Source organism: Archocentrus centrarchus, chromosome 7 (genome assembly GCF_007364275.1).
Source record: "Archocentrus centrarchus isolate MPI-CPG fArcCen1 chromosome 7, fArcCen1, whole genome shotgun sequence".
NCBI lineage: Eukaryota > Metazoa > Chordata > Actinopteri > Cichliformes > Cichlidae > Archocentrus > Archocentrus centrarchus.
The window spans coordinates 37,732,688-37,749,679 of record NC_044352.1 but is presented as its reverse complement, the minus strand read 5'-3'; the positions used below and the strand labels follow the sequence as shown (position 1 = coordinate 37,749,679).

The following is a 16,992-nucleotide window of genomic DNA, read 5'->3' as shown; positions in this document are numbered from 1 at the left end:
AATCTAAATGCAAAGACACAAATACATGGATAATTTTTTTCCAGATCATAATTTAGAAATGTTCCTTAAATGAAAGAAGCAGGAACGAGACAAAGATCTTACATGAGAGTCGAAGCTCAAAGAGTAATTGAATATTACACCAAGATTATGGATGTATTTTAAGTGACTTTTCAAGCCTGCAGCCAGTTTGAATGTATTCTGACTAAATTGTGTGTTAAAATATGCTGAAACAGTCATTCAATGCAACATTTTGAAAGGTACTCCAAGTGCCAAAAAAACCTCTAAACCCGAGGCCTCTAAAAATTGGGCTCAGCAATGCACTGCACTAATGCACCACCTATGATCCTTTCCTTTGAGGTGATACTAGAGAATGAGATGTCAGAAAATGAGACTGGAGTCCTGGGGCGACCTTCTGGTGATGTCTGTGTGCCTGTTCTAGTTGATGGTGGTGGGGGCTTGGATGGTGCTGCCTTGCGGTCCTGGGGTGTGGTCCGGGGTGTTTGGGGTGATGGGTGCCGGCCCCCGGTCGGTTGGCTGGTCTTCCCTGGGTGGCTTGGGGGCTGGGCCCTGGGGCCGTGCCGGCTCCCGGTGGGTCCCCCCTGGCGCTGGGGGGTCTCTGCTGTCCCGGGCGCGCCACCGGGTGGGGTGGGTTGCCCTAACCTGCATTGGGACGTCCGGTCTGCGCTTTTGGGGCCCTGGGGTGCCTGCGCTGCCGGGGGGTGGGGTGGGGGGTGGGGACAGCGGTGGGGTGGTTGGTGGGGACGGGGCACCGTATTTCCAACTCAGGCCAGCATGTCCTGTCGCTTGTTTGTGTCTATTGTTGAGTGAATGGGCGTCTAGTGAGAGTGGGCTACCCTCTATGATGGGGGCGGTGGCACCAGTCTCAGGTGCTGCAGTGCTCTGGGATGCTGTCACCATGGCCCCGGGCTCACCCCTCCCTGCCCTGTGCTGGGGTGTGGGAGGTCGGGGTGCCTACTGAGCCAGTGGTCTGCTGGCTCTCTTCTTCCAGGTTGGGTGGGTTTTTTTTTTTTTTTTTTTTTCTTCCACCTTCCTGGTCTTACCCCCCCCCCCCCCCACCCACACACACACAGACACACGTAGGGTGTAGGGTTGAGAGGCTGCGTGCAGAGTCACGCGGCCACTTGCATCTCCTTTTTAATTGCACTATAGACATTATAATTCACAACACATGCACACATACTACACGATACATATAGGACCTTTGGGGCAGACATGTTACACAGAGGTTGATGAGGGGCGGCCGCTGAGGTGGCCCCATTCAGATCCTCATTTCTGTCTGTCCCCAAATTTTATTTGCATTTTAGACATGGAGGGTTTTTGGGGGGGCAGTGTGGGCGAGCACTGACGTCCAGCAGTTGGTGCTTGTGGCACAACTGCCCCCTCAATTTTAACTGCACCCTATACAACTCATTCATTCACAACATAAACACATACACTTATAAGTTGGGCGGGGGGAGGGGGGGGTGGGCCATCTCACACCCCGATTTCTTATGCCTCACCCGGGGTCGGGGTCGGGCGGTTCCTTGGGGACCGGGCTGGCGGCATCTTGGGGTCACTGTTGGCCCTGGGGTGGTTTCCGCTCCCATCTTCAGAGAGTGGGTAGCTATGGATGAATGTGTGTCTTTGTATTTGTCTTCGTGAGTATGGGTGGGCGAATGAATATGGTGTATCTATGTTTATATGTGTGTGGGAGAGTGTGTTTGTGTATAAATGTGTACATGGGTGTGCTTGCCGGTGTGCGTGTGGTTGTATGTTTGGCTGGACCTGGGTCTGGGCCGGTGGCTTGCCTCCTGACCGCTCCTTGCTGGTTGCCTCTCCCCCCCTGCCCCTATGGGGTGTGGGTACCTCCTGGTTCCTGGGTGGGGCCGGATGTTCTGATGTGGGTGGTGACCTGCTCCCCTGGGGGCTGCGGCGCAGGGCGGCGTTGGCTTCTTCGGCGTGGGGGGGGGGCCCTGTGGGGGCTCGGGCGGCCCTTGGGTGCCGGGGGCCCTGCTGCCGGCCGTGCGGGGGGCTGGCCGCTGGGGGGGGCTGGCTTCTCGTTGCCTCGAATGCTCTGGTGCCCTTGCTCCTTGGCTGCTGGGACTCCATCTGAGACCTCCGTCCTCCGTCTGCTGGGAGGGGTGTACGGTTGTCTTTGGAATGAGTGGCCGAGGGTCTTCGTAGGTCTTGATGGGCTGCTGGTGGCCTGGGCTTCCTGGGATTCTCTTTGCCTGCCTCTGGGTTCTGATGGGCGGGGCTGCGGCTTTCTGCCTTCATGGGTAAGTACATTTCATGACACAAACACATATACCCACATAATGACACAAAATGGTTGGTTTGTATAACTATTCTTCTTTTATTTTTATTTATTTATTTATTTATTTTTTCCCCACACAATCTTTAATTTTGCAGATATTGTCAATATCTTAAGTTTAACAAGTGGCTAACTATTTGGTTTACTTACTTGCACTCTTTCCTGTTTCTTTTTTCTATTTTCTCTCCTTTTTTTTCCCTTTCTTCTTCTTCCTCTTTCCCTTTCTCCTTTCTTTCTTTTCTCTTTTCTATTTCTTAAGCCTGTCATTTCTGGCACAATTTGATAAATAGCATGTTAAAAATCCATCCATCCATCCATCCATCCATCCATCCATCCATCCATTTTCTTCCGCTTATCCGGGGCCGGGTCGCGGGGGCAGAAGCCTAAGCAGAGAAGCCCAAGCTTCCCTCTCCCCAGCCACCTCCTCCAGCCCATCCGGAGGGACCCCAAGGCGTTCCCAGGCCAGCCGAGATACACAATCTCTCCAGCGTGTCCTGGGTCTACCACGGGGCCTCCTCCCGGTGGGACATGCCCGGAACACCTCACCCAGGAGGCGGCCAGGAGGCATCCTAATCAGATGCCCGAGCCACCTCAACTGGCTCCTTTCGATGTGGAGGAGCAGCGGCTCTACTCCGAGCCCCTCCCGGATGGCCGCACTCCTCACCTTATCTCTAAGGGAGAGGCCAGCCACCCTTCGAAGGAAACTCATTTCTGCCGCTTGTATTCGCGATCTTATTCTTTCGGTCACTACCCAAAGCTCGTGACCATAGGTGAGGGTAGGAACGTAGATCGACCGGTAAATCAGGAGCCTCGCTTTTACGCTAAGCTCCCTCTTCACCACGACGGACCGGTGCAGCGTCCGCATCACTGCAGAAGCAGCCCCGATCCGCCTGTTGATCTCCCGTTCCCTTCTCCCATCACTCGTGAACAAGACCCCGAGATACTTAAACTCCTCCACTTGAGGCAAGAACTCGTTCCTGAGCCGGAGATGGCACTCCACCCTTTTCCGGCTGAGGACCATGGCCTCAGACTTAGAGGTGCTGATTCTCATGCCAGCCGCTTCACACTCGGCTGCGAACCGTTCCACTGCGAGCTGGAGGCCCCCCCGTGATGAAGCCAACAGAACCGCATCATCTGCAAAAAGCAGAGATGTGACTCTGAGGCCACCAAGGAAGAAGCCTTCCGCCACCTGGCTACGCCTAGAAATTCTGTCCATAAAAATTATGAACAGAATCGGTGACAAAGGGCAGCCCTGACGGAGTCCAACACCCACAGGAAACAAATCCGACTTATTACCGGCTATACGGACCAAGCTCTCACTGTGGTTGTACAAGGACTGAATGGCCCGCAACAATGGGCCAGACACCCCATACTCCCGCAGAACCTCCCAAAAAACACCCCGAGGAACACGGTCGAATGCCTTCTCCAAGTCCACAAAGCACATGTAGACTGGTTGGGCAAACTCCCACGCACACTCGAATATCCTTGAGAGGATAAAGAGCTGGTCCAGCGTTCCACGACCAGGACGAAAACCGCATTGTTCCTCCTGAATCCGAGGTTCGACTAACGGACGCACCCTCCTTTCCAGCACCCTGGCATAGACCTTACCGGGGAGGCTGAGGAGTGTGATCCCCCGAAAGTTGGAGCACACCCTCCGGTCTCCCTTCTTAAAGATGGGGACCACCACCCCGGTCTGCCAATCCAATGGCACTGCCCCAGATCTCCACGCGATGTTGCAGAGGCGCGTCAACCAAGACAGCCCTACAACATCCAGAGCCTTCAGGAACTCAGGGCGAATCTCGTCCACCCCAGGGGCTCTGCCACCAAGGAGTTGTTTAAAATGTTAAAATGTTAAAAATGTTAAAAATAATTCAAATAAAATAAAGGATTACACAGTAACAAGAGGAGCCTATAGAGAACCTATAGAGCTCATCTTGAAATAGCAAATATGTTTGGCACAACAATGCATTCAGATCACAATTCTGTTTGCAAGATCTGCCAGACATGACAGGCAAAAAAAAAAAAAAAAAAAAAAAAAAAAAAAAAAAAAAAAAGAAAATGAAAATTTTGGAAGATATGTTTTAGCCTGTCAGAAATCTTACGAAGAAATTTTGTTCATAAGGGGAATATTAAAATGTGAATGCAATAGACACTATTGGACTCACGCTGCAGTTCAGTGGTGATGGATATAACACATAGCATTTAATGTCAGTAGTTCTCTGGTTTATATGTTCCAATAAATGGTTTCATTTTGGTTTCAAAAGGTAAAGTGAGTGTCCTGATACCATCTGCACTTTCATCTTGACAAACCATCTGTCCATATTCCTTTCAATTATCCAACATTGCATTGCAGTGAACTGGAACCTATCACAATGACAAGGTACACCCCGGAGACCCTGCTAGGACAACACATCACAGAGCTAACACAGAGACAGACATCGTGTCCACATCATATCCATAGCAACAGCCAATTTGGAAGCACCAATTAAGCCCTAATCATCATGATTTTGGAATGTGGGAAGGAGCCAGGGTAGATTACAAAACTCCAGGCAGCACAAGAAAAGCATGCAAAGTCTATAAAAAATGGACATAGCTGTAACTTGACAACCATTGTTGCAATCAACCAATAAGTTCAAAGACAAAGACAAGAGTTTGTGATTACTGAATGATAAATGGTAACCTTTCTAGTCTTAGTGCTTATACTAGAGGTTGCTACATATAACTCACTTTTGTATGCACTTTAATTGCCTTTATTACACACATATACAGTGATGAAGCCTTCAGGGATAATTTGTTTACCAACAGCTGTGGGTGTATACACCAGGGGCACGGCAACAGAGGATACTCAAAAGTGATGCGAAGCATTCCAAACACTGAGGATTTTATGGTAACTACAATTATGTTGACTACATTTATGGCTCTGAACCAACAGTTTTTTTTTTAAATATTTATTGTTATTGTTACCTGTATTGCTCTGATATTCTCCAGCAATTGGTCAGTTCTGGAAGCTCCCAGCAAGACAGAATTCACCCCTTCATTTCTAAGGCACCAAGCTGTAGGAATATACAGCACAGAAGGAAAATGTTAATGTCCTTGATGTGAAATCAAGTGAAGTAGAATGTTGGCTACTGAACTATGAACTGTATTTTAACTGGACAAATGTGGTTTGTAAAATGATGATCTTTTAATTCTAGAGGTACTTCAGTGGAACAGAACAATGATGTTTGATGTCATGAAGCCAGTGTAACATTACAGATGTTAATGTTGTTGATTTACCAATAGCCAGTTGGGGAAGAGTGCAGTCTATTCTTTCAGCAACTGCCTGCAACTCCTTTAGCTTTGCCTGTTGTCTGTGCCCCTCCTCATTTAGGATCTTGTCTTTTAGCCACTGATAACCCTGTTGCAGACAGCAAAAAAGGGACTTTATTTTTTGTCACAGAAACAGTAATATTTCAAACCTTTTGGCCACCCTCCCCTGTCACTAGCACTTTTGTCTGAAAATTTCCCGCACTGCCTTCGGCCCACATGAAATCTTGGGATAGGGTAGACCACGAAGGATACACCCAACATATCCTTCGAATCCAGGGAAAAGGAGGACACATTTGTTGGCTGCACTTGAAGGAGCCCTTGAATTTGGAAAGTCTTTGTCGCCTTGCTGTGACGTAATCGACCTACAAACGATGCAACCTCTGAGTCTGGCCACACTTCCTGTCTCAGACTGATGCTGAAATGCTACTTCATGTATTTATTACTTATTGTCATGGTCCCTGGGTATAGGGTTTTAGAAATATCTTTGTATTTTTGTAGTTCTTGGTTTGTTTCTTTATATTAATTTGCCTAGGGCACATGTGTCAGACTCAAGGCCCGCGGGCCAAATCCAGCCCATGATGTAATTTCATACGGCCCGCGAGATGATTTCATATAGCTATTATTAATGGCCAACGGTAAAAAGTGCTCCCACCACTAATACTACAAATCCCACAATGTACCACAACAGCTGCTGCTGGTCGAGACCTGTGCACTAACCCATTTGTGTTGCCAATGACTCATTGATCAGTGATCAGCAGACAGCACTTTTTACAGTGACATATAAACTAGGCTGACCCCCAAAAATGGCCAAATGAAAAGTGGAAAACAGGAGGACCTGATCGCTGACATCGGAAGTAAACCGTGTGCCCAACACGGTTTTTTTTTTTTTTCTCCAAGATGGCGCCACGGTAGGCAGCCTGTTACTGCAGCTCCCAGTTTACTTCCCTTTCTTGTGTGTTTTTCTTGTGTTTTAAGTTTTTCTTTCAGACTCTTAGTTTCGTAGTTATATTAGATATCAAACCCGCCATGGACCTGCAAAGTTTCATTAGAGTAGTGGCATTCCTTATACTCTTTTTGGGACTTTTCACCACTTTATCTGGAGAACCTGTGAGCCACTCTATTGTTTACAGCCGGGATCAGCTGTTAGCCCTGTGCAACAGGAGCGTACTCCCGGAGGAGCGACCTGAGATTCCGAAGGAATTACGGCTTTGGAGGAGGGGATGCAGAGCTGGAGCGAAGTACCGGGAGAGGAGGAGACGGTACAAAACAAGCACTCCATCTATTCTCATGGGCAACGTAAGATCTTTACCCAACAAGATGGAAGAGCTGACAGCGCTAACCAGACTGCAGTGGGAGTACCAGCAGAGCAGCCTCCTGCTGTTCACGGAGACTTGGCTCACGGACCACACACCGGACTCCGTCGTAACATTGGAGGGCTTTCAATTGGTGAGAGCGGACCGGAGCATGAGGGAGAGTGGTAAGAGGAGAGGTGGGGGACTGGCGATGTACGTTAATGAGAGATGGTGTAACCCAGGACACATCACTGTGAAGGACCAAAGACATTGAACTGTTAGCGGTTAGCGTTCGGCCATACCACCTGGCCCGGGAGTTTTCACATGTTATTGTGTTAATTGTTTACATCCCGCCGTCGGCCGACGCTACAGCAGCCTGTGAGGACATCAACACCACCGTCTCTCAGTTACAGACGGCACATCCGCAGTCCCTGATTATCATCTCTGGGGACTTCAACCATGCCTCACCTTCTTGCACTCTCCCTTACTTCACCCAATATGTTGACTGCCACACAAGGGACAATAAAACTCTAGACCTGCTGTTTGCTAACACAAAGGAGGCTTACAGCTCATCACCTCTACCCCCACTTGGCCACTCAGACCACAACCTGGTCATTCTTCACCCCACCTACACCCCCATTGTGAAGAGAAAACCCCCCACCAAGAAGACAATAAGACTGTGGTCTGAGGACTGCAGTGAGGCCCTGAGAGACTGTTTTGAATGTACAGACTGGCAGGAACTCTGCAGGCCTCACGGTGAGGACATCGACGCCCTCACCCACTGTATCACAGACTACATGAACTTCTGTGTGGAGAACACTGTGCCAACCAAGGAGGTACGGTGCTTCTCCAACAATAAACCGTGGGTGACCCCAGAGCTGAAGGCCCTGCTGAACGAAAAGAAGAGGGCCTTCACATCTGGAGACAAGGAGGAACTGAGGAGAGTGCAAAAGGATGTAAAATACAAGATCCGGAGAGGCAAAGAGAGCTTCAGGAGGAAGATGGAGGAACAGCTCCAACATAACAAAGTCCGAGAAGTCTGGAGAAACATGAAAAAAATCTCTGGCCACTTTGAGGACAACGGAGGAGCCACAGACATGAATCTGTTTTTCAATAGATTTGACTCTGGGTTGTTGACCACCTCCCCCACCCCTCAGCTCCCATCTGCCCCCCTCCGTATGCTGACCCCCCTCTCTCCTGGTGTAGTGCCATCATTGCCTGCACTCTCCTCACCCTCACCCACAGCGGAGCCAGCCCCATCACCCACTCCAACCCAGCCTCACATCCACCTCACAGCTGATCAGGTGAGAAGTCAGCTCAGGAAGACGAAGATCAGGAAGGCAGCGGGTCCAGATGGAATCAGCTCCAGACTGCTCAGGGACTGTGCAGACCAGCTCTGTCAGGTGGTCCTGCACATCTTCAACCTGAGCCTGAATCTGGAGAGGGTCCCTGAACTGTGGAAGACTTCCTGCATAGTTCCAGTGCCAAAGATCGCACAGCCCAGGGAGTCCAACCACTACAGCCCTGTGGCCCTGACCTCTCATCTGATGAAGACCATGGAGAGGCTCATCCTGCACCACCTCCGCCCACTGGTGAGCTCAGCGCTGGACCCCCTGCAGCCCGGCATCGGGGTGGACGATGCCGTCATCTACCTGCTGCACAGATCCCTCTCTCACCTAGAGCAGGCGGGGAACACTGTGAGGGTCATGTTCTTTGACTTCTCCAGTGCTTTCAACACCATCCAGCCTTCACTGCTGACAGGGAATCTGGAGGGAGCCAATCAGCTGACGGCATGGATCATCAACTACCTCACCAACAGACCACAGTTTGTGAGGTGCCATGACTGTGTGTCTGATGTAGTAGTCTGCAGCACGGGGGTGCCGCAGGGCACTGTCCTCTCACCCTTTCTGTTCAGTCTGTACACCTCAGACTTCAGGTACAACTCAGACCACTGATACCTACACCTACAGAAGTACTCAGATGATACGGCCATCATCGGATGCGTATCAGATGGGAACGATGAGAAATACAGGGGTGTCAGCAGTGACTTTGACGGCTGGTGTGAGAACAACGCACTGCAAATCAACGCCAGCAAGACGAAGGAGATGATCATAGACTTCAGGAGGAAGCCACCCCCAACAGCACCGGTGAACATCCAGGGAAAGGACATTGAGACAGTGGTCTCCTACAAGTACCTGGGTGTTCATCTCAATAACAAGCTGGACTGGAGTACAAACACAGACGTCCTGTATAAGAAGGGCCAGAGTCGACTCCACCTGCTGAGGAGACTGAGGTCCTTTGGTGTCTGCAGGACTCTGTTAAAGACCTTTTATGACTCAGTGGTAGCATCTGCCCTTTTCTACGCAGTGGCCTGCTGGGGGGGGTGGATGCACCGAAAGGGACAGGAGCAGGATCGACAAACTGGTGCAGAGGTCCAGCTCTGTGTTGGGATGTCCTCTGGAGTCTGTGATGGTGATGGGTGAGAGGAGGATGTTAGCAAAGCTGACATCCATCATGAACAACCCCCATCACCCTCTGCATGAGAGCGTGGGTGAGCTGAGCAGCTCCTTCAGTCAGAGACTGAAACATCCTCGCTGCAGGAAGGAGCGCTTTCACAGTCATTCATCCCAACAGCAGTTAGACTGTATAACACATCATGATGTCTTGAGTCACTTGGACACTTTACCTCCTCTGCCATCACTTTATCCTTACAGTCCAGATACATTTTATTTATTACACTCACCCATATAATGCATACTGTGTATGCTGTGTACCTTACTGGCTACAAATGTATATAATATTTTGATATCTGTATATAGTGTTTTGATGTGTGTGTATGTGTGTGTATATGTACATGTGTGTATTGACACTGATATATATATTTATGTATATAGTTATTTTATTTTATTCTATTTTTAGTTCATTTGTTTTTACTCATCCTTTACATTTTTTCTCTGTACTGAGCTGCTGTAATGCGCAAATTTCCCCATCGTGGGATCATTAAAGTTTTATCTTATCTTATCTTAACCAAAAGAGCGGATTGGTGGGACAGTTATGGGAGAAGATGCAGAGTGAGACCTGCACAGGTGAGCTGACAGTGCATCACTGCGTCACACCAGGAAACGCTGCACAGCAAAGTCCTGAAGACACAATGCGTCATTAGCACCGTAACACAGACAGTGCCGGCGATTGTCCCCGAGGCACCCGTTACGTGCCCTTACCTGGCGTTTAACACTGAGTTTATCACCACTGAGCCGGCTGATCAAATGAACTTTGAATTACCGTAATTCTGCGACCGTTTGTCCTTTTGGAAAAATTCAAACCATTTCTGAAAGCTGAGAAATTGCACTTCACATCCAACATAGAGTTTATTACAGTAAAAGTTCACAAATGGCAGCACATTTGTCCCTGCAGCTTCAGGGATGGAAATCAGAGCAAGTCTCCACCGCTGTGTTTGCAGCTGCACTTTTTGCTGATAAACTGAACACACTGTGCAGTTTATGCAGCATTTTTCTGCATATGAAGTGCAAAAATTCACATCACAAGTTTTACCTGAAAAATTAGCAGCTTGAAATATTCTCATTTTTCCTGATGTCATTTTTGAAGAAAAATATAATTTTAAATTTTATTTAATGTGCTGAGGAAAAAGTTGCTGCATTATGACCATTTAAATCATATTTCTGATTAAAATGATTCTTAATTTTGTTTGGCCTGCGACTCAGACTGTGTCTTCAATTTTGGCCCTTCATATGATTGAGTTTGACACCCCTGGCGTAGGGCTTGGGTTATTGTGTAATTCTGTTCATGGTTCGTGTTTAGATTATTCTGCGTTTGTCTCCCTTGTGTTATGTCTCTGCCTCACTGTGCCCTGTGTCTATCTTGTCTCTCTGTCCTGTTCTTTGTGCTTTTTGTTCTCTGCCTGTTTGGATAAGTTTATTATTCCCTTTTGCCTTCCCTTTCAGTCCTGGTCTCCATGTTCCTCCTCATGTGTCAAGCTCTGTAGTTGGACCAGTCATACATCTGTCTTCCCTGTGTAGTGCTTCCTTTCTTATTTTGGTGAGTCTTTGGTCCTATGCTATATGCCTATTTTGGCTTCCTGTTGTTTCCTTCCCAGCTGTTTCCAGTTGTCTCATTACCTTGGTGTGTATATATCATCTGCATGTTCCTTTGTCATCTGTCATGTCCTCGTCGTTGGCTTTCCTGCCAGCTGTGTGCTCTCTAGTCCTGTGCCTTTACTAGTGTAGTGTGTTTATTCCTGACCTGCTTTGTTGTTATCTCTGTGGACTGCCAGCCACAGAGAGTTGAATTTTGTCTCCAGAGCCTGCACTTTGGGTCCTCAACCTTCCTACCTCAGTGCACATGACACTTCTACACTTGACTATTGTAATTCATTATTATCAGGATCTACTTTTTTCACAAGGGCCAGGTAGGTTTGGATAACTTTTTTCACTTAACAAATTAAATCATCATTTCACAACAGCATTTTCTATTTATGTTGGGTTTGCTTTGTCTAATTAAAATATATTTGATACGAAACATGTAAACTACTTTTCGCTGCTCCCTTGTCACAAGGAGTCACCATGGAATATGTATGTTTGATCTGGCAGAGCTTTTATACTGCATGCCCTTCTTGATGCAACCCCAAAAGTTATTTGCATTTCTGGCTGGATTTGGACCAGTGACATTTAACTTGCCAAGCAAATGTTTAAACCATTACATTACAGAGCCACTGATGAGCTGTGTATATGTGTACACTAAGCAGAAGGAAGTAGACGAGGACTAGTGAGTGTCAGAACCACTGTCCTAGATGAAACAACGAAGATCCATGAATACATCAGGAAGATGGCCACAAAGGATCATGTGCTCAGTGGGTACCTCAGGCAGCAGAAACCAGAGAAAGAAGAGGACGAAGAACAGGAACCATCATGGAAGGACAGGCCTCTGCACGGCATGTACCACCAGCTGATAGAAGAAGTGGCTGACATAGAGAAATCCTACCAATGGCTGGACAAAGCTGGACTGACAGACAGCACAGAGGCACTAATCATGGCAGCACAGGAACAAGCTCTGAGTACAAGATCAATAGAGGCTGGGGTCTACCACACCAGGCAGGACCCCAGGTGCAGGCTGTGCAGAGATGGCCCTGAGACAATCCAGCACATAACAGCAGGGTGCAAGATGCTAGCAGGCAGGGCATACATGGAACGCCATAAACAAGTGGCCGGCATAGTATACAGGAACATCTGTGACCTGGAAGTCCTGAAGTCAAAATGGGACACGCCCCCAAGGAGCTAAGATCCTGTGGGACTTCCAGATACAGACAGACAAACTTGTGATGGCTAACCAACCGGACATCGTAGTGGTGAACAACCAAAGGAGGAAGGTCGTGGTGATAGACGTGATAGAGTACGCAGTCAGTTCTTGGAGGATGAAAGAATTGATACCATTGACTGGAACTATGTACAAAAGCACAGGGGGCACACAAACTGCTGAGCACCATTTTGAAATGCTGCAATGAAATGAGGCTAAATTAATGTTTGCACTTTAATTTTTGGGTTGTCTTTGAATTCAGCTTCTATATGTTGACAATTTTCATTTCCATCAAATGATGCAGCATTCTTTCATTCTATTACCTACAGTTGCTGGTCATAAAATGAGAATATCTTTGAAAAGGTTGATTATTTCAGTAATTCCATTCAAACAGTGAAACTTGTGTATTATATTCATTCATTACACACATACTGATATATTTCAAATGTTTTTTCTTTTAATTTTGATGATTATAACTGACAACTAATGAAAACCCCAAATTCAGAAAATTAGAATATTACTTCAGACCAATACAAAAAAAGGATTTTTAGAAATGTTGGCCAACTGAAAAGTATGAACATGAAAAGTATGAACATGAAAAGTATGAGCATGTACTGCACTCAGTACTTAGTCGGGGCTCCTTTTGCCTGGATTACTGCAGCAATGCAGCGTGGCATGGAGTCCATCAGTCTGTGGCACTGCTCAGGTGTTATGAGAGCCCAGGTTGCTCTGATAGTTGATCAAGATCTCTTCCTCCAGACTCTGGGACCTTGATTTCCAAAGGAAATGCAACATTGACTTTGATCAGAGAACATAACTGTGGAGCACTCAGCAGCAGTCCAGTCCTTTTTGTCTTTAGCCCAGGAGAGACGTTTCTGACTCCGTCTCTGTTCAAGAGTCCTCGACACGAGGACTGCGACAGCTGAATACGTCTGTGTGTGGTGGTTCTTGAAGCACTGACTCCAGCTGCAGTCCACTCTTTGTGAATCTCCCCCACATTTTTGAATGGCTTTTGTTTCACAATCCTCTCCAGGGTGCAGTTATCCCTGTTGTTGGACACTTTTTTCTACCACAGCTTTTCCTTCCCTTTGCCTCTCTATTAATGTGCTTGGACACAGAGCTCTGTGAACAGCAGCCTCTTTAGCAATGACCTTTGTGTCTCGCCCTCCTTGTGTGAGGTGTCAAAGGTCGTCTTGTGGACAACTGTCACTCAGCAGTCTTCCCCATGATTGTGTAGCCTACAGAATTAGACTGACAGACCATTTAAAGGCCTTTGCAGGTGTTTGGAGTTAATTAGCTGATTAGAGTGTGGCACCAGGTGTCTTCAATATTCAACCTTTTCACAATATTCTAATTTTCTGATACTGAATTTGGGGTTTTCATTAGTTGTTATAATCATCAAAATTAAAAGAAAAAAACATTAGAAATATATCAGTCTGTGTGTAATGAATGAATATAATATACAAGTTTCACTTTTTGAAATAAATTGAAATAAATCAACTTTTTGACGACATTCTAATTTTATGACCAGCACCTGTAGTCTATATCAGTAAAGATAGCCATTTTTTTCACATTGCCCTCATGTGTTTTCCATGTTTTCCTTTAATTTTTTTGAGCAGTGTATATACAGTATACATTTATCATTTTGTTTAGTGGAAACTTATATAAAACAACTTCTGCGCATTTAGCAACCTTTTAGTAAGTGTCTGGCACTATACCTTGTTGATCTCAGTAAATGTACATTAATCTTTCTTACTGAATATTACACAAGCTTATTTGTTGCAGTTTAAATACAGTGTAAATCACATTACTTCTAGACCCCTACTGGGTTTTTAAATATTTTTACAATGTTCTGATTACCTCAATCTAACTTTTATTTACTTCCATTATGTTGTAATCAACCTCAGAGAAAGGAGAGATTTTAGACATTTATCTTAGCAAAGAAAAATAAATTCTGCATGTAAATATATTTATTTTTTTGATATTAAGGAATTACTTGAAACTGTGATTACTTATAAGTTCCAGGATTAGGGAAACAGTTCAAACAAAGCACATGGCATATCAACTTCCTTTGTTTGACAGGATGTGGATATAAAATATTGGAATATTACCTTAAGTGACGCACGTGAATAAGGGGGTATTCCATTGTTATATTTCCCTGAGATGATTCCACAGGCCAGTGGAGACCATGCCATTGCTCCAATGCCTGTATTCCCAAAAGGATTACATACAGCACACTTAACATATTAATAACTTTTATTTCCAGATTATGAGTAGGATTCAGAAGGCCATTTATTAGCATTTGGATAAACAAGAATCAGACATTAGCATGACTGATTCAGTATCTTAGAAAATACATTCACAATATACATACTACTTAAGAGTGAATAGTCATAATTATTGGGACAATGCTGCACAGACAGTGGCTGCTTACCTATCTTGTGGAAGAGTTCAGGAAGGTGGACTTCAACCTTTTCTCTTTGGAACATGTGGTACTCTGCCTGTTCACAAATGGGAGGGATCTGGTTGAACTGTCGTGCCACAGAGTATGCTTCCTACAAAAGTACAGGGAACAGCTGGTGAATAACTGTATGCACCAAACATTTTCACAGGTCCAAACTTTTCACCTGAAGAAACTACCCTATACCAAAAATGTGTGCTTAAATAATTATTAAAACAAAAACTCTGCCTTACATTCTGATATGTGTAAGAAGCTTTTAAATCTAGAAATCTTTGAATGTCCATCTCTTCTTCCACCATCATCTCAGCCATTTTGCTACCTCAGACTGGGTGTACTGCTGGGGACCTAAGTGCCATGTCATGTTTGAGGTTGTTTGAATGGGGGATGCTCTCATTTTAGCAGGTCTTTTCTTTATTACTAGGTAATAAAAGACAAAATGGACATAGTCACTCGTGTTGCTCACCATTGTCAGAAAGACATAATTTGTGACAAATGATGTCACATATTTGTTAGAGAATTAAGCTACATCCACACATCACAGCTACATGGTGACCGAAGACTATAGAAAATGACATTCTGTGACTTCAGGTGACTACAGGTGAAATAACCACTGCAACAGGAAGTAGACTGGACATGAGTAAACTTTTCTCAACTTTCAGGCAAGCGATTGAAGTGAGAGTGAAGAATACCTGTGTTTGACATATGACCTGATAATAAATTAATTAGAGGGTTACCTAGGCAACTGGAGCCTGGAATGTTCACAAGCAATCAACCATTAGCTTTAATGCACGACAAGCAAACTGCAGCCAATGTGTATGCATCTTTAGAAATGGGAATTGGATAAGGACCAAGACAATCAAAATGAATGCTGTCATCAAGAAATAAAAAAAAATTGAATCTTCAGGCATTATTAAAGGCTTGATTTCTGACTGCACAGATGACTTTATTCTTCACTCTCTGAAGCTGAAATTCATTTTTGATTTTAGGTAACAGGGGCTGGTACCATGTGGCAAATCTGTGTAGCTATAGGCCTCATTTTTCTTGATATTAACAACCATTTGTCTGATTCACATCAAAATTAGTACATGTACTGTTGTTGACACTAGTAAGTGCAGTGCACAATTTGAGGTAATTTGCATACAATCAATGTGCAGGGACTTTCACCCCTGTTACTATCATCAGCCTCCTTAGGCTGACCTTATCTGTGACCAGTGATGTACTGTAAGCCAGTTAGAATTTAGAAATAGGAAAATCACAAAGAAGATAAAGGCAGAAAAATGTCACAGCTGTCAGAAAATTACAATATTTATAAAATAAAAGGAGCCACAGAAAACAGAACACCAGCAACTTGACCTATTTAGATCAATTATTTAGACTGACACCATCTACAACTCTGCAACAACTCAGGTGCAGATCAGCCTTTATCTATGTAATTAGCTTATGAATAGATTTACATTTACAAGTTTAAAACTCACCATAATCTCCATGGAGGTCCATCGTGATGTACCCCAGTACATGGCCATCCCCTGGTTGATCACATATGTCATTGCCCTTACCGTCTCTATCAATACAAAAATATACAACATTACAAAAACAAACTGTAAAACAACTGTATAAAGGAAACAGAGCCAAAAAAGCTCAGATAATGTGAACTGGACAAAGACTGAATAAATACTATATTGTTAATTATTTATGCCCAAGTTTTAATAAATGGACCAACATTGATCACTCAAAACACTAACACTTCAAGCCACCTTGGCCCATTAACACAGAATGCTAGCGTGCGTACACATGTAACGTGTTTTCCTATCAAACAGGTGATTACATTGGGGGTGATTTAGGGTTCAGTATCTTGCCCGAGGACACTTTGTAATGTAGACTGAAGAAGCTGGGGATAGAGCCAGTGACTTTTCCAAGTGGTGGACCATTCACTCTACCTCCTGTACCGCAGAAGCCTCAGTATATGCTACATAGCTTACTTTATTGGAAGAAACTAGGTGGAGCAGCATCACTTTTCAAATTTCCCCATCCCACTAACTCCCCAACAACAAGACTTAGCATTAGTGATTGACTTAATCAGTCAAAAGTTAGAAATTCTGCCTAGAATTTCCATCCATACAAATTATGAACAGAATCTGTGCAACACCAAGAATAAGTCTGACTTATTACTGCCAATGTTGGCCAAGCACTGGCAATGGTTATATGAGGACCATATAACACAATAACGAACCCAATATTCTGTACACCCGAAGCACTTCTCACAGGATACCCTGAGGGATGTGGCTGAATGTCACAAAGCACATGTA

General features: G+C 45.3%; 1 protein-coding gene across 1 annotated transcript in view; it reads right to left on the bottom strand.

Annotated features, from left to right (window-relative positions):
- Positions 1 to 16,992, bottom strand: part of LOC115782477 (voltage-gated potassium channel subunit beta-2-like) — a 101,329-nt gene that overhangs the window by 13,214 nt on the left and 71,123 nt on the right. Inside the window, exons 10-14 of the mRNA XM_030732653.1 lie at positions 16,162 to 16,247; positions 14,660 to 14,780; positions 14,337 to 14,431; positions 5,591 to 5,711; positions 5,279 to 5,367 (exon numbers count right to left, since the gene is read on the bottom strand). Coding sequence (XP_030588513.1) covers positions 5,279 to 5,367; positions 5,591 to 5,711; positions 14,337 to 14,431; positions 14,660 to 14,780; positions 16,162 to 16,247 — 512 coding nt within the window. The remainder of the gene's footprint in view (positions 1 to 5,278; positions 5,368 to 5,590; positions 5,712 to 14,336; positions 14,432 to 14,659; positions 14,781 to 16,161; positions 16,248 to 16,992) is intronic.